Raw genomic sequence first — 22,529 nt, 5'->3', positions numbered from 1 at the left:
CTGCTGTCCAGAGGAGGGGCAAGTACAATGAGATTATCCTGAGTATCTTTTCTGGAACTGTGGTTTTATGATTCAAAGGGCAAAAAGGCAGGAAGCTCTGTGGGTGCTATTCTGTAGGTGATGAGACCTGGAAATTAAAAAAATGACATTTCTTGCTTGGAGCTAAAAAAATTTGCATTCCCAGGCATATTCAAGATACTGGGCCTTGACATTCACATCTCTTTGCCTGGTCAAGGAAGACCAAGAGAAGATTTCCAGTTTAATTCAGTGAGAATTTTTGTTTAAGAGCAGTTTTCATTAGTCTAGACTATTACTTTGAGAAATTCAGAAGCAAAGCAGAACATTGCTCTGCCCTCAAGGACCTTGGAGTCTCAATAGCAGACTATAAATCCATCTTCTAGCATCTAAGCTTTTGAAGAAGATGACTAACTTTTGTTAGGCATTGTTGTAGGGCATTTTGACCCTTATCACACCCTGTTAGGTTGGGAAATATCCATTTTCCTGGTGAGTAAACTGAACTTCACAGAAGTGATTGATTTTCCTATTAAAGGTCATCTAACTATTAAGTGGGGCTGGTGGAATTCAACCCCAGGCCTGTCTTTTCACTCTTCTGTACTGTCTCTCAGAAATAGGGTGCCTAACAGACAGCTCTATGTAGTTCCAGAAACACTGTCGGTTCATATTAGCTCTGCCTGGCCTTGGGGTAGAGATCTTGACAGTGATTGGCTGTGGAGTTAGCCTCTAGATGTTAAAAACTCTGGCCCAGATATCAATGGACCAGATGTGCTCTGTGGCTCCAGGTAAATTTTTCCATCTTAGGCAAGTATCTGCTTGCTATTAAGACCATTCTCTCCACTTGGGAAGCTCTAATTGGCTCTGCCTTCATTAATTCCAGCCTTAGTCTTGAGGCATCTCTGGACTATCTGGGCAGCAAATATCTTGGGATCATTTTTGAACCTATACTGGAGACCCTGTAAAATGAAAACCTACCAGCATATCCCCAGCCATGTGGAAGACTGAGGGCAGGCTTGGTCTCTATAATGGGCAATGTAACCAGAGATGGCAAAAAATGAGAGAAGGAGCACGTGCAGCAGTCACTGAAGCCCTGCAGAGGCCCAGAGCACTCCCCACTGGGAGGTCACGGCAGGACACCTCTTCCAGGCAGGAGCGTGGTCACGTGCTTGGTGACAGCTTCTGTGGCCCTGCCTGCTTAGCTTGAGGGCCACAGACAACCTCTAGCTGACACACCCAACCTGAATCTGTAATTGGAAGCTTTCACTCCCAAAATTAATGGCATCTTCAGAATGGCCATGGCACCTGAGTCTTTCCACCACAGGGGAGGGTACAAGGACTGCATTTTAGCAACCCTGGGTATTGGGCCTTTATTTTTTTAATTAAGAATTTGGGGTAAATAATAATTCAAGGCCACTGACAAAGAATCTTATAGGATCAAAGATTCTTGATGTCTCTGCTGTAAAGATATCTGACAAACCAGTGGATGTACCTCAACCAGCAAAAAAGGCTAATGTGATATCAGGAAAGAACAAGTAAAAGCAGTTTCAGCAGAAGAGCAGAGTAGCTCGAGACTAGACCTTCTGGGGACACATACACTTGGATTCAAACGCCAGCTTCACTGTTTTATAACTGTGGAACCTTGGGCCAGCTCTTCAACCTCTCTGGGCCTCAATCGCCTGCTCTCTGAAAATGAGGAGAACCACAATACAAATGGCATAGTTTCTGGGGAGGATTTAACAAGGACACATGCGTAGGCTTATTAATGAATACGTTCAATAAATATTTCCTAAGTGTATGCTGGGTTAGACATGATCTTAGTCACTGGATGTACAACAGAAGATAAAGAGATGAAGTTCTTGCTTGCATGATGCTTATATCTGGTAGAGGAGACAGAATAAATGATTGGGTTAGCCAAAATTTCGTTCAGGCTTTTCTGTACCATGATAAACCCAAACGAACTTTTTGGCCAACCCAATACTTCAGCTTAAGATATGTCCTGAATCCTGTGAACAGACTGAAATGAGGGTCAATCTGCTTTAGTCCAAGCGAGCTGGGAAGACTTCTCCAGGAAGTGATTTTTGAACTGAGATCACAAAACTGGGTAGTAGTTTGCATGCTTGCTAAGTCACTTCAGTCGTGTCTTATCCTATGCAACCCTATGGGCTGTAGTCCAGCAGGGTCTTCGTCCATGGGATTCTCCAGGCAGGAATTCTGGAGTGGGTTCCCAACCCAGGGATCGGACCCATGTCTCTTATATCTCCTGCATCGGCAGTCAGGTTCTTTAGCTCTAGCACCATCTGGGATGGCCCCTTTAGATACTGTCGAAAGAGAGAGTTAGGGTAGTTTGCCCATGACAAGGGAGCTGGTAATTGGATTGGAATTCTGGAAGGCAACCTGATAGTATCTATGAAAACAAACAACAAAGACAACAAACAAACAATAACAAAATCTGCATAGACCCTGGGCCTTAGCGGTTCCACCTCTAGGAACAGGTACTACAAAACAGTCTCTCATGCATAAAGATGTATAAACAAGGATGCTGATTACAGCATGGATGCTAAAGAAGAAACAAATTGGAGTCCAGCTGCTGCTGCTGCTCCTAAGTCGCTTCAGTCGTGTCCAACTCTGTGCGACCCCATGGCCGGCAGCCCACCAGGCTCCCCCGTCCCTGGGATTCTCCAGCTAAATGTCTGTAAATAGGAAACTGGTTAAAATTGAAGTGCATTCTTCAAGCAGCAGACCGTGCAGCAATAAAAGAGAATGAAGCAGATCTGTATATGCTAATGTGGGAACATCTGCAAGTAATACTGATGAGAGAAAAAAGCAAAGTAGAGCAGACTATTAAAAAAAGATGTCTACACATATGTTTGTTTATACACAAAAATTTTTGGAAAGATAGCTGGTAAATTGTTAACAATATTTTCTTCTGGGGAATGAGACTAGGGTCCAAGGTAGGATGGAAAATAACTTTTACTATTTAACCTTTCAACCATTTAATTTTTTTACTATGTGCATACTACATTTATAATTTTTGAGAGTTAATTAAAATAGCTGGGTTCTAATTACACCCAATAGCAGTATGACTAGGTGGCTGTTTAATTTATCTGGATCTCACTGTTTACATCTGTGAATGGAATTGGATCAGATGACCTGTAAATTTATCCCAGCTTTAACCTTCTATTGTCCTGTGGTTTCAAAATATGAAATTCCCAATCAGAAATCACCTTACTTCTTCCCCAGGGAAAAAGAACCTGTGCGTTTTGCCAAAGATTCTGTGGCTTCTCCGAGCCATCCAGCAAGGCTCTTAATAAAATGCCACCAGGCAGCTTGGGGCAGGGAGGAAAGAAAAACCTGAAATCTTCTGAAACAACTGGGAAATCTCTCTAACAAAATGGAGATCGATAACTAAATATTTTCTGGAGCACTGTATTCAAGCCATTGTGCAGAATTTGGCATTAAGGATGCAAGTGGAAGGCAGGACCCTTGGTACTGGTGGATCTTACAGAGGAGCCAGCCCCATGGCCAGCATCCACGTTCCATCGGCGGCGTGCTGGTAGATGTTTCCAAGCACATACTATTTCACCCAGCACTTATAACAACTTTTTTATGGTAGTTACCCTGATTTTTTCCATTTTATAAGTAAGAAAAATGAGGCTCAGAAAGGTCCAGTAACTAGCCAACAACAGCTCAGCCAGTAGGAGAGACTAGTGTTCGTCGCCTAGTCTGTGAGGCACTGATGCACGTGCTCTGAACCACTGGACCGTCACGCCATGGGAAGTGAGTGGAACACAAGTTTGCGTGCGGAACAGTGAATGAATCCATACCTTTGGTTGCACCTACTCACCCTGCTCAAATCTGGAAGGGCTGAGCAGGCCCGATGAGTTCTGCCTTCTGGGAAGGCCTGGTGGTGGGTCTTGAGCCGGGCTTTGATGAAAGGATGAGACTTGGCTGCTGCAGGTGTGAGAACCACCACGAACAGAGCCATGGGGACCGAGATGCTCGTGTGGTTTCTGTGAGTCTGAATAGGCCAGTTCCTCCCCCTCCCTGGAACAGGCAGTTTGCTGTGGGAGAAAACACTGGAAACTGCCTGGAGTGCCAGATTAGTTCATTTGGCTCTGACTCTTCAGGAGCAAGAGTCAGGCAGGTGCAGGGAGGAGGTGGCACGAGGGTCCAGCTGTGTCTAGTCGCTGCCACTGCTCACTCCCAGGCCCTCCAAGGAGCTGCTGGCCAGAACAGCCCCCCTCAGTCCCAGGGCCAGCCCCACGGAGCCTCACGGGCAGAACTGGAGGGGGGCTGTGGGTGAAACACTCGGGGATACCATTACTGCTTTTTTCTTTTGAACTTCTTATTTTGTATTGAGGTGAGGCTGATTAACAATGTTATGACAGTTTCCAGTGAACAGTGAAGGGACTCAGCCATACATATACATGTATCCGGGCTTCCCTAGTGGGTCAGCGGTAAAGAACCTGCCTGCAATGCAGGAGCTACAGGAGTCGTGGGTTCGATCCCTGGGTCGGGAAGATCCCGGAGGAGGGCACTGCAGCCCACTCCAGTGCTCTTGCCTGCAGAATATCATGGACAGAGGGCCCTGGCGGCCTACGGTCCATAGGGCATGGCTGTAGTGAGAGCATGCACGCCCACATACATGTATCCGTTCTCCCCCAGACCTCCCTCCCATCCAGGCTGGGGAGCATACTTTCTGATCTGCTGAGAAAAAGAAGCACTGGACCTATGGTCTCGTGATTCACAAAGATCTTCAAGGAGGGAAGTCCAAAGAAAATCAAGTGCAATCCTAAGTGTGTATCCAAGAGAACCAAAACCATATGTCCACAAAAATTCATATGTAAATGTTCATAGCAGCATTATCCATAAAGGCCAAAACTTAAGCTTAAGTGAAATCGCTCAGTCATGTCCAACTCCTCGTGACCCTACAGACTGTGGCCCGCCGGGCTCCTCTGTCCATGGGATTCTCTAGGCAAGAATACTGCAGTGGGCTGCCATTTCCTTCTCCAGAGGATCTTCCCAACCCAGGGATTGAACCTGCATGTGTCCCACATTGCAGGCAGACTTTTTACCCTCTGAGAGAGATACCAGGGAAGCCCTAAAAAGTTTGCAATACCACATGGAATTCTCCAAACCAGAATACTGGAGTAGGTGGCCTTTCCCTTTTCCAGGGGATCTTCCCAACCCAGGGATCGAACCTAGGCCTCCCACATGGCAGGTGGATTCTTTACCAGCTGAGCCACAAGGGAAGCCCAAGAATACTGGAGTAGGTAGCTGATCCCTTCTCCAACAGATCTTCCTAACCCCAGGAATCAAACTGGAGTCTCCTGCATTGCAGGTGGATTCTTTACTAATTGAGCTATCAGGGAAGCCCAAGAATATTTAATCTTCCTCCTGTAATTTTTTTTCAGTTTTAGAGTGAAACTAAGTAAAAGTGGCTCAGATATGTCCAACTCTTTGCAACCCCATGGGCCATATAGTCCATGGAATTCTCCAGGGCAGAATACTGGAGTGGGTAGCCTTTCCCTTCTCCAGAGGATCTTCCCAACCCAGGGATTGAATCCAGGCCCCCCGCATTGCAGGCGAATTCCTTACCAGCTGAGCCACAAGGGAAACCCAAGAATACTGGAGTGGGTAGCCTATCCTTTCTCCAGCAGGTCTTCCCGACCCAGGAATTGAACCAGGGTCTCCTGCATTGCACACGGATTCTTTACCACCTGAGCTAGGGAAGCCCTAAAAGCCAGAAGGCAAAAACAAACCAAATGTCCATATTGGACAAACAAAATGTAGTTTATCTGTATATACCGACACCCAGAATAGTATCCAGCAATAAACATAAATGACGTATGGATGCCTGTGACAGTGTGGACGAACCTGGAAAACGTTAAGCTTAGTGAAAGGGGCCAGACGTGAAGAGTCGCACGTTTCATGACTCCATTTCTCTGAAATGGCAGAAGAGGCAGATCCACAGCGACTGAAGTAGCTTTGTGGTTTCCAGGGGCTGAGGGGGATGGAGCAGTGGCAGTGACTGCTAATGGGTGGAAGGTTTCCTCGGGGGATGATGAAGATGTTCTAAAATTAAATAGTAGTGATGATTTACTACTAGTAAGTCTAGTAGTAAATCTACTAGTGAGTATGGTAAAACCCACTGAATGGTATACTTTTAAAAGTTAATGTTAAGATATGTGAATTATATCTCAACTTTAAAGGAAAAAGAAAATCAGGAATAGGGTGACATAAAACATTCTTGAGGGACTAAGTCAGGTGGAATAGAGGTAGAACTTAGAAGTTTCATTAGATTTGACATGTTAGGTGTGAGATTTCTGGAATTTTTCTCAAAAGCAATACTAATTCAGCTCACTTTGTTACACATCTATTTCCTGTTGTATCCTGATTACTCTTTTGAAATCCCCTAAACTCAGGAATTTCTCACCCTAAAAAATAACCCATTCCATGTCCTATGACCAGGTTTTCCCTTTCCTTGGCTCGTAGTTTCATATCTTGGTCTTAAACAGGACGAGATGTGAGCTCTGGGCTTGAGCAAACAAAGCAACACATTGTCAGAACTTGCAAGTCATAGGGTCACCAGGAGGAAGGGCAGCTGGTGTGGCTGAGAGACACCCTGACCTTCACTGTGTTTGGAAGTGAGGTTACTATGGAAACAGAAGAGCTTGAGATCTGATTCTCAGAGTGATGGGCCACCTGTGGAAGACTTTGAGGAAGGGAGGGATAGGATCTGGTCCTTCTGGGCTCTGTGTACTGAGTTGATTTTATGGGGGCCACAAGCCAGGAGGTCACTTCACTGTACCCTGGAAAGACTTGGTCTTTTGGACTGTGAGAAATAAAGTTTCAAGTAAAAGAAGGAAAGCTATTCCCTCAACAGAGTATAAGCTGCACGAGGGCAGGAACTGCTGTCTATGTAACCAGTGCCCTGGCCCCACTGATGATACCTGGCCCATTGAAGATGTTCTGTAAATATGTGTCAGTATAGTCTCTGCTAAAGACAGACCACAGCATGTAGAAAGAGACCTGAGTATCAATCAGTAGTGAAAAATTAAAGTGAAAGTGTTAGTCGCTCAGTCATGTCCAGCTCTTTGTGACTCCGTGGACTATATCCCTCCAGGCTGCTCTGTCCTCGGAATTCTCCAGGCAAGAATACTGGAATGGGTAGCCATTCCCTTCTCCGGGGGGGGAGGATCTTCCCAACCCAGGGATTGAACCTGGGTCTCCTGCATTGCAAGTGAATTCTTTACTATCTGAGCCACCAGGGAAGCCCCGTCAATCAGTAAGCCTGGGTTTAAACCCCAGCTCTGCTGTATGTATAACAAGCTGTGTGACCTTAGGCAAAATACTTCACCCCTCTACACCTGTCCTTCTCATCTGTAAAATGAGTCTAATAATGGCTGCCAGGTTTTGAGGGATGGAGGGAGGGATGTGTGGGAAAGCGACTGGCCCATGGTAAAACAAAGGGCTTGTTTTGCTTTTCTCTGAAATAGGAGCCACAAACCCAAGTGAAAGTAACAGCAGTAAGGACATTACCAAAGGTATAGCTGCTTTTCACTTAGTCTTGGCCACTGGAAACCTCCAGTGAGCATCTTTGAGTGAAGGATGACAGCCTCATTGGCAGGTGACTTCTCTAGCTGGTGTTACCCGTCCTCTTGCTAGTCAACATTTAGAGAATGCTGGACATGTATGGGCTTCGTCCATCAAAGCTGTCCCCCACCTGCTCCTTTCAGGGCCATGACATCTTGTAATAATTGCTCTTGAGCACCAAAGGCACCAGGTTGTACTATTATTTGCTTTGGTACCAAAGAAGTCACCAGAATAATGAAAACAATAGTAAGGCTAGCCAGAGCTTTGGAGCTCTTACTGAGATCCATGTCCTTTAACCACATCGTCTTTACCATAGTCCTCTGCAGTGGATACAGAGCTAGCCGCTCCCCCACCTCTTCGCGGATGGGTTCACTGAGGCACCGCAGTACCTTGGTGTGAGTCTCTATCTCCCCGTTCTGTAGCCTGCATCCATGTCAGTGTCGCTTCTGCTGATCTTTGGAGCACTTTCCCTCTGCTGCACACTTTGCTGGACCTGTTTCACCATGAGCGGGTGGAGCGGGTTCTCGTCTCTGCATTTAGCACCAAGAGACCATGTAAATGCTAAAATTACGGTAAGCCTACTTATCAGCTGGGCCTCAGTGGGCCTTGAACGCAAATGAGCATGAGAATCATCGGAGTGCTTGTGAACACATGGATTTCTGGGGTTGGATTCAGTAGGTTGGAGTGGGGCCAGAGAACCTCCATTTCTAACGAGTCCCTAGGTGATGTCAGTGCTACTGGTCCAGGACCAAACTTCAAAACCATAGAGCTAAAGGGAAGGAGAAGGCGACATATTCTAAGATGGAATAGGTGGCAGGCTGGTCCTCTGTTGCCAGGTGAATTAGGAAAGACTTCCAGAGACACTGTTGTTGTTAACTCTTTGTGAGCCCATGGAGTACAACACACCAGGCTTCCTTGTCCTCCAGTATCTCCTGGAGTTTGCTGAAGTTCATGTCCATTGAGTCCGTGTTGCCAGCCAACAATCTCATCCTCTGCCGTCCCCTTCTCTTTTTGCCTTCAATCTTGCCCAGCATCAGGGTCTTTTCCAAAGAGTTGACTCTTTGCACCAGAAGCTTCAGCTTTAATATTAGTCCTTCCAATGAATATTCAGGGTTGATTTCCTTTAGAATTGATATGAGAGTCTCTGAAATCCTTATCCCTTATTGCTCCCTAATTCTAGGGCAGAGAACCACCTCACCAGGGCACCCAGCTGGGCTGAGTTATTCATTTTCCAGAAAAACAAAATGAAGCAAAACAACAGCAATAAAAAAAGAGAGGCCTTAAAATCTTTCTCCTTGCCCAAATCCTGTTGTCAGAAAGAGGACGTACATGGTCAGCGCCCAGAGAAATCCATCCATTGTCCTCCTTTGGCTGGAATGTTAATTTCAGAGTCAGTGCCAGTTAGAAAATTGCAGTGCACAGAATTAAACTGGTTCTGCCTCTGTCTTCTGCCATCTTCATAAATTATTCACATTACCCAGCGTTTAATATGCTTCCCCACTTCAGCACTCCCCATGACAGTTCTCCATTCTTTCATTTACAGCTGTGGAACAACTATTTTCATCTGGCAGTGGCTTTTATCACTCAGGATTCTCTGCAGCTGGAGCAGTTCTCGCACGCCAAATACAACAAAATCCTGAATAAGTAGGTTTCATTTGGAGCTCCTGAAAAGGAGGGGGGAGGTTTGTGAGAATCTCTGAGGTGATGCCTGAAGCAGACATTTTTTTTTTTGTTTCTCCTAGGTACGGGGACATGAGGCGGCTAATTGGCTTCTCCATCCGTGATATGTGGTACAAGCTTGGTGAGTAGGCACAGGCATTCAGACAGACACATGTGCACATGCCAGGCTCCTTCTTGAAGACCATCTGTTAGAGGGCCATGGGGGTTTCAGCAGAGGAAGCTTGAAGTAATAGTTTATCGCTGTACACACCCCAGGTGCTTAATAAGTGCCTGATGAGAGAGAGTGCCCATCCCAACCTCCCATCCCCTAAAACAGCTGTGGATCTGCTGCTCCTTGATGCCCCTGAGGGGTTAAGAAATCCAACTGGAATTTACAAGAAGGAGAAAGAGCATGACTGCTGTGGGAATGCGTGGCCTCCCCCATCACGTGTGCTTCCTGCTGATTGGTGCACTTTCTGCATCCCACTTCTTATGTGATGTTGTGATCTACCAAAGGCCTTCCAAACTCATGGGGCAGAATTTATTCTGTGGCAGACAAGGTTCTCCTGTGATATGATCTGAGCTGGAAGGTGACCCCAGAAGCTGTCCCTGCTTCAGTGAGCTACAGGAATCCTGGGCAAGCTGAGTGGTGCCTATGGGAGGAAGGAAGGGGAGATGGAGTCAGCAAGACATTTATTGAGAGTCTGAGTCAGCCCTGTACAAGGAGATTTTGTTTAATCTTCACATCACCTCCTACAAGATGGAAACATTTCCCCCTCATTTTATTGATCAGGGAACTCGGAGGGAAGGCGCTTGCTTGAGATGAAACAGTAGCAAGCCGCAGAGCTTGGTTTTGATTTCAGGAGGATGGGGGCTGCACACCTTGCCCAAGGCCTGAATCCTGCTCCATAAATCTGTGCAGAAAGGATGAATGGGTAGTAGCAAGCTCTTTTCACCTCCTATTTTGTGCGCCCTCCTCGACTCGGCTGCTGAGCTGCCCTGTGCTCGTCTTAGATGTGGACTCTCTTCAGTAGGGCACTTGCAGGACTCTGCCTGTCTGTTGGATTCAACCTAAATCACTTCCCCAGACCTCTTAGCGTCTATCAGTCCCATCTGACTTCCGGAACAGCAGTTCCCCGCCCTTCCTAGCAAGGTGCATTCATCGTGGGGAAGGCAGGTGGACGTCTGCCTGGGCTGTGTTTGCTGGCAGCATTGCACTCAGGTCAAGAGCACATGCTGGTAGCGGGAGGGTCGTAGCCTGGTTCCCAAAACTGAAGGGAGACCTGGGGTTCCGGGCCCAGAGCAGACTCCACCTCTGCCAGGGGCCTTGCCTTGTCATTTGCACGCTGTGAGGCACAGAGCAGGGACCCGAGTGACAGTGGCCCAGCTTGGGGAGACAGCGCCATCTCCCAGGGTGTCTGCGAGGCTCGGAAGGGCACACGCTGGCAGTGGGAAGCCATGGAGGCCGCACCCATGGGAGAGTTTTATCATCACTTTCACCCTGTTACGGCAGCATCCTCCTTAGCTGTGACAGCCAAAAATGTCTTTGCATGCGGGCTAAGTCATTTCAGTCACGTCTGACTCTTTATGACCCCCATGGAATGGGATTCTCCAGGCAAAATTACTGGAGTGGGTTGCCATTCCCTTCACCAGGGGAATCTTCCTGACCCAGGGATCGAACCCAAGTCTCTCGCATTGCAGGCAGATTGTTTACCCTCTGAGCCACCAGGGAAACCCTAGACATTACCAAATATCCTCTGTATGTGTACGTGTGTGTGTGTGTGTGTGCGCGCTTGTGTGTGTTTGTGTGTGTATGAAACTCCCCTCTTTTGCAAGCCATCACCAAAAGAAATACCATCTCTGCCCTGTGTTTCTGGAACAGCATTTTTTTTTTTGTTTCTCGGCTTTGGATAATGACAGGGATAAAAGAAACATTTTGTATGTCATTTACCACTACCGTGCCATGGGAAAAAAGTGCGTAGTGCAGGTGGTAGCCAGCATCTGGCCGCGGTTCAGCAGTCTGGGAGGGAGCCGTGGGGCTGCAGACTGAGGCGGGCACACCCCAGCTGGAAGGAGCAGTTGCTGTCCTGCCTGGTTGGCTGCTCTCCTATTAGAATGCAAGGCGGACATTGCCACAGCTTCCAGTTTATCAAAAGAAGCCCAGAAACATAACTTTTAAATGCATTTTCTAATTTATTAATATTGGTGGTAACTAGTTGAAAGTTTCAAAAGCACCAAATGTGTCCAGTGAAGCAAGGGGCCCAGACTCAGCCTGCAGATGAGTTTGCCTTCCCTGCTTTGCGACAGCAGAGACGAGGTAAAGCCGTGGTGGGCTTCCTCTCCCAGACCTACATCCCAAGTGTTGCCAGGATTGCAAAACAGGGATCTGTGCTTTGTTTCCGGTTCCTCCGCACAGCCTGCGCTTTTCTGAATGTCCTTCACTGCCGTTGTTTTGCACACAGAAGATTTTATTTAGATATAGATAGTTTTGGCAGGAGCTTCTGCGCTCCCAATTATGCTGATGAATGAAAAGATGTTACCAAATACTCTACCTGCTTAGAATCACAGAACATCAGAACTGGAAGGGCCCTTTAGAGAGCATATTGTCCAGCATTTTTCAAATGTTTATTTTTAGCTGAGGACCAATAAAAAGAATATACCCTGCTCAATACAGAAATTGGATGAAAGCCAAGCTGTTCTAATTGAAGTGGGATGGGCGGTGGGTGGGGGGAGGGGGGCGGGGGGGGCGGTAGAGCTACTCTCCTGAGCTCCTATGGAGACCCCTGCAGATTTTCTGGGAGAAACCCTGAAGCACTTCAGAGAATAGTTTGAAGCTACAGGTCTGTCCAACCCACCGATTTACCAACAAGGAAACTGAGGCACAGAGAGGCAGAGAGTGTGTGTCCAGCATCACAGAGTGGATGAGAGGTGGATTCAAGACAGGGGAGCCTGGCATGCTATAGTCCGTGGAGTTGCAAAGAGTCGGACATGACTGAGCAATGGAACAGCAAGCAACAGCAGGACAGGTACCCTGGTGTGTCTGTCCAGAAGCGTCATGGACCCCTTGCTGTATTCAAGGACCTGCGGGGTGAATTAGCAGAATTCAAAGATATATTTGTTAGGGTTTGGGGGTTGCAAGAAAGAGATGCCGACTGTGGCTGCCTTAATTGGAGAAGGTACTGATTGGAAGGGCAAGGGAAAATGGGCTGTGAAGGGTAGGATTAGAGCCACTCAGGGATCCAGGGCAGGTGGTGTTATGTTGCCTTTAGGATGTTCTGTCCCTACATCACTCTGCTAAAGATCCAGTCTCTATGAGGCACCTTTCTATTGTTCTTCCTTGGGTGACCGCTCCATCAATGCCCCCACCAAGCCCACACCCATCAGGGGAGGCAGTGTTTCCCAAAGTAAAATGTTCATGGAGTTATGGAGAAGTCAAACAAAGACACAGATGTGCACTGTAGAAAACAAAAAGTAAAAAGTTCTGTTGCAAGGATGGCCATCTCCTCATCTCTTAGCCTGGACTCCTTGGAAGAGGAAGGCGTATTGGCCTGAAGGGACTTTCCTGCTGCTCCTTACTTGCCTGGCTGCCTTCTCCTTGCCTGTCTGCTTGAGGGGTAGGAGAGCAGAGAGAGGAGGCAGAGTGGATGGATGGGTCCCCAGCCCCATCCCACTTTGCGTTCTGCCAGATGCTGGCATTAGCAGGCTTTCTCCAGCAAGCTAATGAGGTTAATCTGCTAATCCAAACCAGAACCAAGCGCTGTATACATGGGGGCCCAGTGTAGTGAGAACAGTACATCAGGTAATGATGAGTTTTAAAGTGCAATTTGTGAAGCATCCAAGACAGAGTGAAACATGGACGCTATCGGTGGCAAACCTGGCTGAGTGCCCACGTAATAGCCATTCCATCCTTCTTCCTAGCTAACCAGTCCCTGGTTGGTTTGTTTGTTTTCACGATCACAATTTGTCCAGTTAACAATGATTTGTAGCTAGTGATGGCCATGTGACCCACCCAGCTCTATCTGGTGAGAATCAACAGAAATAAACTTCTTGGGGTTTCAGGAAAAAAAAATTCCTAATTGAAATGAAAGGGAGGGCATAGCAGTGAGCATTGCACATTTTTTTTTTGCTTGTAGTCTTTCCCTTTGTTCCTTTCTGGGAAAGAATAAGATGCCTGGAGGCACAGTAGCCACCTTGAAGCCATGAAGAGTCACACCCTAAGGATGGAGAAGCATCTCTGGACTGACTGTCTTAAGGAAGAAAACTGAACAGAGCTTACTCGGTTTAGCTGGGGTAATCAGATTTCTTCTACTACCCTATCTGATATATCATCTAATTCAGTGCCCTGATTTTATAGGCGAGGTCACTGAGGCCCAGAGAAATATAAGGACATCCCCAAGGTCAACAGCAGATCAGTGACTCAGATGAGACAAAAGAGCCAGACTCGACCTGAAGTCCAGTGTTCTCACTAATATTTTTTTTTCCAGAATATGCAGAATATTTTCAAAGGATGTGAAATAGTAAACTATGTTTTCCAAAGACTACTGATAATGAGTAAATCATAATGCCTGTTAAGTTTTAAAATTTTGTTTTAATGCCCAAAGTAATCAGGGCTTCATCACCATGATCATCAGCAGCATCATCTTCTTCTCATCAAGAATGATTTGAGCAGCCCTATGATTATAAGATAGCTAATTGCAAAGATAATCTCAGGCTGGAAGACTATTCAAGGAAAAGTCTAGACAAGTGTGTTTGTGTGTGTGTGTGTGCGTGTGCGTGTGCACTTTTGTGAGAGAAAATACATGCAAGGAGGCCTTAATAGAGAGAGGGGTCTGTACCAGGATCCAGCCACTAAAGGGTTAATGCTATCTGTGTGTTTGGATCCTGGGATAATGCCAAATATAATGGACTTTCCCTGATGGTGTAGCATCATAACATTTGATTTCCGCTAGGAGGGAAGCAACGTGCATTTTGTGAAAATGACTTTGTACTTAACCAGCCCATGTTTGCTGGGGTTAATGCTGGTCTGCTGTGTTAACAGTCTTCATGGGAGAGAAAGATAAATTCCAGTGGCTGGCATTATGGCCTTACACGTGGGGAGGTCGCTCCCGGCAGAGCTGTGAGAGCAACTGAACCATCACTTTTTCAGCATCTATGGAGGGCCCAGCTCACCGCTAAGCACCAGGGAAGGATGAGAGAGCTGGGGACATATAAGGCATGGTCCCTGCCCTCCCTGGAAAAGCCCACCATTGAGCTCTAAACATAGGACAAACGGAGAGTCTGAAGAACAAACTAAGAGCACATTCCTTAATGTGAAATGTGTGGTCGAGACTAGGAGTTGAGGCAAAGAGGAGGAAGGCTCTACTGAGTCAATGGCTCTTGAATTACACCCCAGGGTGGTCAGAGCTGCAAGGGCGGCAACTATTCCAAGTGAACAGCCAGCCTAAGCAAGCATGACTTCCTTGAGTTGGGGAGAAGCTGCTGGGCAGAAATAGGAAATGGGATTAGAAAGGCATCCATCCATCCAACCAACCATCCATTTATTCATCTAGTGACAAATATTGAGCACAGAGATAGGCAGAATAATACCTACCAAAGGGGTCCAAGTCCTGACCCCCAGCACCTGTTTATAAATTACCTTACATGGCAAAGTGGACTTTTTAGGCATGGTTAAGGATCTTGAAGATGGTAAGAGTATCCTGGACTGTCCAGATGGACCCAAAGCAATTACGGGGACCTTAGAAGTGAACAGAGGAGGCAGGGGAGTTGGAGAAAGATTAGAAAAAGCAATACTGTTGGCTTTGAAGATGGAGGAAGGGGCCATGAGCCAAGGAACGCGGGCGACCCCTAGAAGCTGGAGAAGGGAAGGAAACGGTTTCTTCCTCAGACCCTCCAGAAAGAACTCAGCCCTGCTCACACTTGACTTCAGCCCGGAGAAACCCATTTCAGACTTCTGACCTCCAGAACTATAAGATTAGTTTGTGTTGTGCTAAGCCACTGCCTGTGGTGATTTATAACGGCAGCAACCGGAAATGAAGACAAGTAGCCTTAAAGGTCAGGCACTGTGCTAGTGGCTGAGGCTGCAACCGAAGACAGCTGTAGTTAGAGACGTAGCCCCCAACCTCACGGCCTTGCACTGAATCGTAAACTGACTGCTGAGCTATTTAATTGCAGTTGTAAAGGAAACTAGCTGGAGAGCAGAAGCTGGGGCACCCAGAGAGTGCCTAAAGGACTCCCACCTAGTGAGTGAGCTTGGCGGCCTCGGTGAAGGCTGTGGGGCACTGAGCCCCAGAGCTGTGGCGTCCTAGGGAATGAACCTGTGAGCCACCTGTCTAGATTTAAAGGCTCTAGCATCCACGTTTTTTAAAAAGATAAAACGCAGTGAAATTAATGTTAACGATATATTTTATTTAACTCCATATTCCAAAGTGTTACCATTTCAACATATAACCGACATAAAACATTATTCAGATAGGTTACCTTTTTTGGCTTGTTTTCCAAAACTCTTTCTTTGAAATCTAGTGGGTTTTTTACACTTACAGCACATCTCAACTTGGACTAGCCTAATTTCAGCTGCTCAAAGACACTGTGGCCAAGTGGCCTCCATATTGGATACAGAACAAGTAACATTTGCTTGTGGGGCCAGTGGTGGTGGGGCTCGGGTAGAGTCGGGCCCAGGAGGGACGAGCATGGTGGGCAGCATGGGGTGGGGTGCAGCTGAGCAGGGGGAGGCAGGGTGTGGAGATGGGGCTTCGGGCCAGATGGGCTTGCAGACCAAGGGGACCCATGCAAGGACTGTAGCTGTGGACAACATGATCAGACTGGGGTTGTCAGATGTCTTTGAGGAGACATAAGAGCGTGTTTCAATGGGATAGAGAAGGGTTTGGAGGCTGGTGATGGCAATGGCACCCCACTCCAGTACTCTTGCCTGGAAAATCCCATGGACGGAGGAGCCTGGTGGGCTGCAGTTGCTAAGAGTCGGATATGACGGAGCGACTTCATTTTCACTTTTCACCTTCATCCGTTGGAGAAGGAGATGGCAACCCACTCCAGTGTTCTTGCCTGGAGAATCCCAGGGATGGAGGAGCCTGGTGGGCTGCCGTCTATGGGGTCGCACAGAGTCGGACACAACTGAAGGAATGCAGCAGCAGCAATGTCAGCTGTGGGAGATAAGATAAATCTGATCCAACCTCCTTCAGTGCCAGCCCTTTACTCTAGAAGTAAACGAACAAACTGACCAGCCTGAGACTTTCCGTGAAAAGCCCCAGGGGGCACCATGGGGCTGGACCGCAGCTTCTTACGTTGCTTTTCCCACAACTCACCCTGGGCCGAGCTCGCGCTGCTCAGCATTGGCATCACCACACTCAACACCAACATTTGCTGAGCCTTTCTAACCAGCCAGACCCTGTACGGAGCCCTTTGTTTTAAGCTTCTCAACAATTCTTCAGGTAGGGACTATGATTATATCTCCATTTAATAGATGAGATAATATGTTTTTAATATTTTTATTTATTTTGGCCACTGCCATATGACATGTGGGGTATTGATATCCCTCAACCAGGGATTGAACCCATACCCCTTGCATTAGAAGCATGGAGTGTTAGCTACTGGCCCACCAGGGAAGACCCCAGATGAGATAATAGAAGCTGGGGAACATTAAGTGACAGACACAAAGCTTCCCTGGTGGCTCAGAGGGTAAAACAATCTGCTTGCAACACAGGAGACTCGGGTTCCATCCCTGAGTTGGGAAGATCCCATAGAGAAGGGAATGGCTACCCACTCTAGGATTCTTGTCTGGGAAATCCCACAGACAGAGGAGCCTGGTGGGCTATAGTCCAGGGGATTGCAAAGAGGTGGACAAGACTGAGCAACTGCACTTGACTTCTTCACAAAGCCACACAGTCTGGAGTGGCAGTGGAGGAGTCTGAGGCAGGTTGTCAGGCTCAGAGATTCTACACGGCCTGGAGGGAAGCTGGGCCAGGCACATTCTGGGCCACAAGGAGGGACTCGACCGCCTGTCTTAGATCAGTACCAAGAGGAACATTTTCCAAGCCTGAGATGGAGGGGCAGAGATCTGCGTTCCTTCTTCCTCTTTGCAGTGAGCAGGGTCGTTTCTGATCAACCCAGCTTCATTTCAGAGGCTTGCAGGACTCTGAAATCCAAAGGGTGATAACTCGCCCTCATCCTGCTCATTTCAGGGTCTGTGCTCCCAGTCTGAGCACCCCAGGCCTCCTGTCAGCCTCCTGAGGCCAGGGACGCTCCCACCTTCATGCTCAGCCTGATCCACAGGGCAGTCTTTCCCCTTCTCCTTTCCCCACCCTTCTCCCTTCCTTCTCCCTGTTTCTTTCTGTCAGGCTGCCTTCCTAGTGCTCTCAGACATTTGCCTGCAATCTCACCTCTCCCCTTGCGAGGCATGACAGGCGAGGCCCTCGCATAGACCAGAAGGGGAACACGGCGGCTGGCTTTCCACCCATAGACCTCAGCTCCTCCCTGTGCTCTCATTTCTGTCAGATCCTTCCCCAGAGCCTGGGCAACCCGGCATCTGGATTTATCCCACTGACTTGTTGGGACTTTAAAAGCCTTTTCTAATTGGTATCTGTTCCCAGTGAGATTCAGCTTCCATTATGTGAGAAAGACCCTCTCACCCATTCCCTTCCTTGCCTTTTTTGAGGAACAATAGCGGGTATGTCTCTTGAATGAGATTTTTTTTTTTCCAAAATGAGTTCACATTCACTTAGCCACAAATATGTTTTCTGTATGTGTGCCTGTGTGCACATCTGTGTATATAAAGGCACACATTCACATTACTTGAACACAAAATCCAATGTGCTCAAATTCCATTTCTGATGTAAATGAATAAAATTTTTTATGGAGCGTTGTAAGGGCCATTGAGATCACACTGCATTTAGAAATCATCATTGTCTCTCTCTCCTCTTTCCCTATTCTTCTGAGCATCTCTTCAACTGACTGCAAAGAATGCAGGTCAGAAGTGCCTAGGAAATCCCTAGTCTATGGCATGTCTGCTCTTTATTTTAAATCATCTCAAATATATCTTTATCAGACCCAATGCCCTCCAGTATTCTAAAGGCCTTTGTCACATAAGCAATTTCTCCATTCCGTGGTGGCTTATCTGACAGTTTCCCATTTACCTGCTACTTATTATTACACTTGACTTAGAATTTTAAAACCCCACTGAGGATTTAAAGGATCTTGAAGGACAAAATCAGAAACCTAGATTAGCAGTTACTGTAAATCTGCAAGAAAGCTAGTTTAGTTTGGTTTTTTTTTTTTTTTCCCTGTTTGGAACAATGCAGAGTATAATCCAAACACACTGTATAATGAAGCTGGTATTCTGGAAAAGTGTCTTCATATTTCACTCACCTCTCTGCCTGCCTTCACTATTTCATTCTCACTAACTGAAGATATTCCTAAAATGATGCCTTTTTTATCTGAATTCTGGGGAAACACTCACTCCAACATTAAGCCTCATTTAGGCTGAATTAAAATTCATTTTCTTGCAGCCTTCCCTCTTGGCTCTTTTACTCAGCTTTAATCAAAAGCAACAATGCCAGGCTGTATGCCATACTGCCTGAGTTTCTGCACCCCAGGAGCCCCCCAGGCAAAGACCACCAAGGCAGTGTGTACCTTGACAGTGGGGAAAAGCAGGATGGGCTTCTTGGGCTCTGAGAGTCAGGAGGAGAAAGACACAGCTGCCGATGAAACACCTGGGTGTCAGCTTCACTGGCAGGGTTGCTGGGATGGGCTTGCCCATGCTCCCCAGGAAGCCCCCGCAGTTCCTGAGTGCCTCTCCCTTTCCCTGTCTCTGCCACGTCTGATGTGTGTGTTCTGAGGAGTCTGCTCAATTCTGCTCGACAAGGCTGTCCTTCATGGTTCCTTCTGGCCAAACATCACAGCAATGAGAGCTAACACTATACAAAGTGTCCCATGTGCCAACCACTCTCCAGGGTGCTTGATAAGTAAAAATACCTATTACTCTCATATTACAGGTGAAGACAGAGGCCTCAAGAGGCCAGCTTGCCTACCATCACACAGCTAGTTGATGGAAGATGCATTTACCTATTTCAGGCAATCTCGAGGCAACTTCATTGCCCTTCACCACTTGGCCTCACTGGCCCTGCCCCGGGCCTAATTATCCTAGACTCTGTGCTAAGTGTTGCTATTGTTGTTGTTTAGTCACTGAGTCATGTCTGACTCTTTTGCAAACCCATGGACTGTACCCTGCCAGGCTCCTCTGTCCATGGGATTTCCCAGGCAAGAATACTGGAGTGGGTTGCCATTTCCTACTCAAAGGGATCTTCCCAACCCAGGGATCGAAGCTGCGTCTCCTGCGTTGACAGGAGGGTTCTTTACCCCTGAGCCCCCAGGGGAGCCCCCACGAAGTCTACACAGATGTGTTTTCCTGTGGTCGTCTCAGCAGGTGGGCATGGCAGTTGCATGTCTGTGACACGTCTCCAAGTCACTCACTCTCCAGTGAGTATAAGAGCTAGACATTTATTTCCTCCTTCAATGGACATTTACTGAGGTAGTATGCTCCAAGCTCAGTGCTACAGATATAATAAGAACAGACATGCTCTCTGCTCTCACAGAGCTCTCCGTGGGAGAGGCTGTTGTCTATCAAATGAAGCCATCGTTGCCAAGTTGGCTAAGGAGACAGACCACTGGCCAGGGCATCTGATGGAGCTAGGGGTGGGGTGGGCATGTGGCAGGGCTTTTTTAAAGTGTATCTATCCATGGGAAGCCAGGTGGTAACGGGCAGATGTTGAGGAATGGGCAGGACAAAGTTGTCAACAAAGGAGGACCAGGAGCACAGGCCTGGTGATGAGGCGGCTGGTGAGCTGGTGGCCCTGGAACCAGGCCAGCGGGGTGACAGGGCCAGGGGCCAGGGCAGGGGACACAGGAGTGCCTTGAAGTGAGGAAGGAGAAACAAGACGCTGTAGTTGATCTGACCATAAAGCAATGTTTTAACTCCCACCATTACACTGACCATACTTTTATAGCAGGTTTTTGGCAGCAAATTTTGCTTTTCTTGTTTTCACAAAACAGTTGGTAAAAAAGCATGTTTCCAAATCTCAGAAACATGGCTTGTGCTGCAGACAGACATCATTTTAAGTATCCCTGTGATTTGCCATCACTAACACACTCCATCAGGGCCCTGTTTGCAAAGGAGATATGCAGGTGAAAAGCCTTGTAAACAGCAATGTGCCTTCCACACGCCTGGGTTATTATCCCTAACAACGGAGCTTGTTTTGGATGATGCATGCATCATTTACACGAGTTAATATATGTAAAGTGTCCAAAATGGTGCCTGGCTCCGGGTAAACAACTGTATAAGTGTTAACTTTTGTTTTTACTGTTATGCCTCCCTTTTTTCTTTTCCCATGCTTGGTCTGGTTCTCCTATGAAATCACGAAAATGGTCTCGTGGGCCCATGTCCCTCTTCTCTTTCAGGCCAGAACAAAATCTGCTTCATCCCAGGCATGGTGGGACCCATATTAGAGATGACACTTATCCCTGAGGCTGAGCTCCGGAAAGCCACCATCCCAATCTTCTTCGACATGATGCTGTGTGAATATCAAAGGAGTGGGGATTTCAAAAAGGTAAAAAATGAGGCTGGAAACTCAGGCCAGCATCTCTAATCCCCAGCCCATTTCCCCATAATGGTACCTTCGTTCCGTCTGCCTGGGCTTTGTTCAGAAGCTTGATGGGAGGCTGGGGACATTGATTCACATGCCTGGAATGAGCTGGCAGAGCGGATTTGGTCAGTCTTGTATCATGCTTTCCCATGAAAGGCCAAGATTAAAATACACTTTCTTGCTGGGTATCAGTGTGGTCCCTTTCTCTAAAGGATAGGAATCCTACTTCCCTGCAGAAGAGCCCCCTCAGGGTACGTCCCAAGGGGCTCCTCCTCCCCCCTGTGCACACCTGAGCCCCCCTTGGCCCAGCACTTCTGCTTCTGCGATAACGCAGGACATCTGAACGTCAGACTTGGCCATGCGCCAGGTGGCCAGCAAGCAGAGGCTCGGGCCCTGACCCCCAGGAGGGCCCTGCAGAGCTGTGGTGGGGTTAGCAGGGCTCACGCAGCATGCAGGGAGGGAGCCGCTGGGGCAAACGCAAGGGCCACCAGTCCCAAGTTTTCATAGAAAATCCCACTGGACTGGAAGAATGGAGGCCCAGCCACTCCAGACACTTGGCCGATGAGGTAAGCCCTGGTTTCCACAACAGGATGCTGGCTCCATTCAGAAGTCAGGCCCAGTTTGGGGAGGTTGGTCTTTGTGTCCCGTCAAGTCTGCCTCAGCGATGCAAGGCCCTCGGGTCTCGCCCTGCTGTCCTCCCTGCCTCTCCCCTCCTGGTGCTCCCCTAGTTGGACTCCCTCCTCACCCTGGCATTCCCGCCTCTCAGTCTATACCACATCCTGCGCCAAAAAAATTTTCTTAAAATAGGTATCTAAGTGCCTCCTAAAGGGCAGCAGCTTCCAAACTGCTCTTTCTTAAAATCCTTTCGGACTTTATTCTTCCTTTGCTCATTGGTTCCCTAATCCTCATCCAACGAAGCCCAAACCCTGTCGCCTACCTTCCAGGTCCTCCCTTCTCCGCCTTCAGCCAGTGTCCAGCCGTTTTCTCCCGCTCTCTCCACCTCCTCACCTGTTCTGCAGGCATCCCTACTGCTCACTTGAATTGTGTCGCCTTGGTGAGCGTCCTCTCCCTGTTCCTCTTCCTCTGCTTCTCAGCCCCATTCATGGTCCTGCCTGCCAGCACATCTGTGTGTGCCTCTGAATCCTGCAAAGCCCTCCCCAGAGCTCACCCTTTAAGAGACCTTTGCCCTCTGTTCCTCTGTCATTCCAGCTGTCTGAAGTATCGTTGTTAGAGACTGCCTTACACTACACTCATTTCTGCTTCTTCCTCATCTTCATGTCAAAAAAGTGATGCTGATGATAATGCCAATGACTGCCGTTAACCGTGTAGACTCCGTGTCAGTCCCCGTGAGTGCTTCCCGTACATTAATTCATGCCATCTTTTTCTTACAACCCTGTGAGGTAGGCAGCACATCATTCCACATATGTTTGTTCATTTGGCTGTGCCGAGCCTTCACTGCAGCCTGCGGGATCTTCGGGCTTTGCTGCGGCGTACGGGATGTTTCACTTGTGGCCTGTGGGATCTACTTCCCTGACCAGGGGTCGAACCCAGGCTCCCTGCATTGAGAATGCAGAGTCTTAGCCAGTGCACCACCAGGAAAGTTCCCAT

At 47.7% G+C, this 22,529-nt stretch overlaps 1 protein-coding gene across 1 annotated transcript in view; it reads left to right on the top strand.

Moving 5' to 3' along the window:
• The window catches only part of DOCK2 (dedicator of cytokinesis 2), a 456,743-nt gene that overhangs the window by 366,619 nt on the left and 67,595 nt on the right, over positions 1–22,529 (top strand). The window contains exons 31-33 of the mRNA XM_040262783.1: positions 9,155–9,255; positions 9,354–9,412; positions 20,737–20,885. Of these exons, the coding sequence (XP_040118717.1) occupies positions 9,155–9,255; positions 9,354–9,412; positions 20,737–20,885 (309 nt within the window). The remainder of the gene's footprint in view (positions 1–9,154; positions 9,256–9,353; positions 9,413–20,736; positions 20,886–22,529) is intronic.

The sequence above is a fragment of the Oryx dammah genome, unplaced genomic scaffold, assembly GCF_014754425.2.
Source record: "Oryx dammah isolate SB20612 unplaced genomic scaffold, SCBI_Odam_1.1 HiC_scaffold_20, whole genome shotgun sequence".
NCBI classification, from domain to species: Eukaryota; Metazoa; Chordata; class Mammalia; order Artiodactyla; family Bovidae; genus Oryx; species Oryx dammah.
Note: the sequence above shows the minus strand (reverse complement) of the source record. Positions and strands in the feature narration are given on the sequence as shown.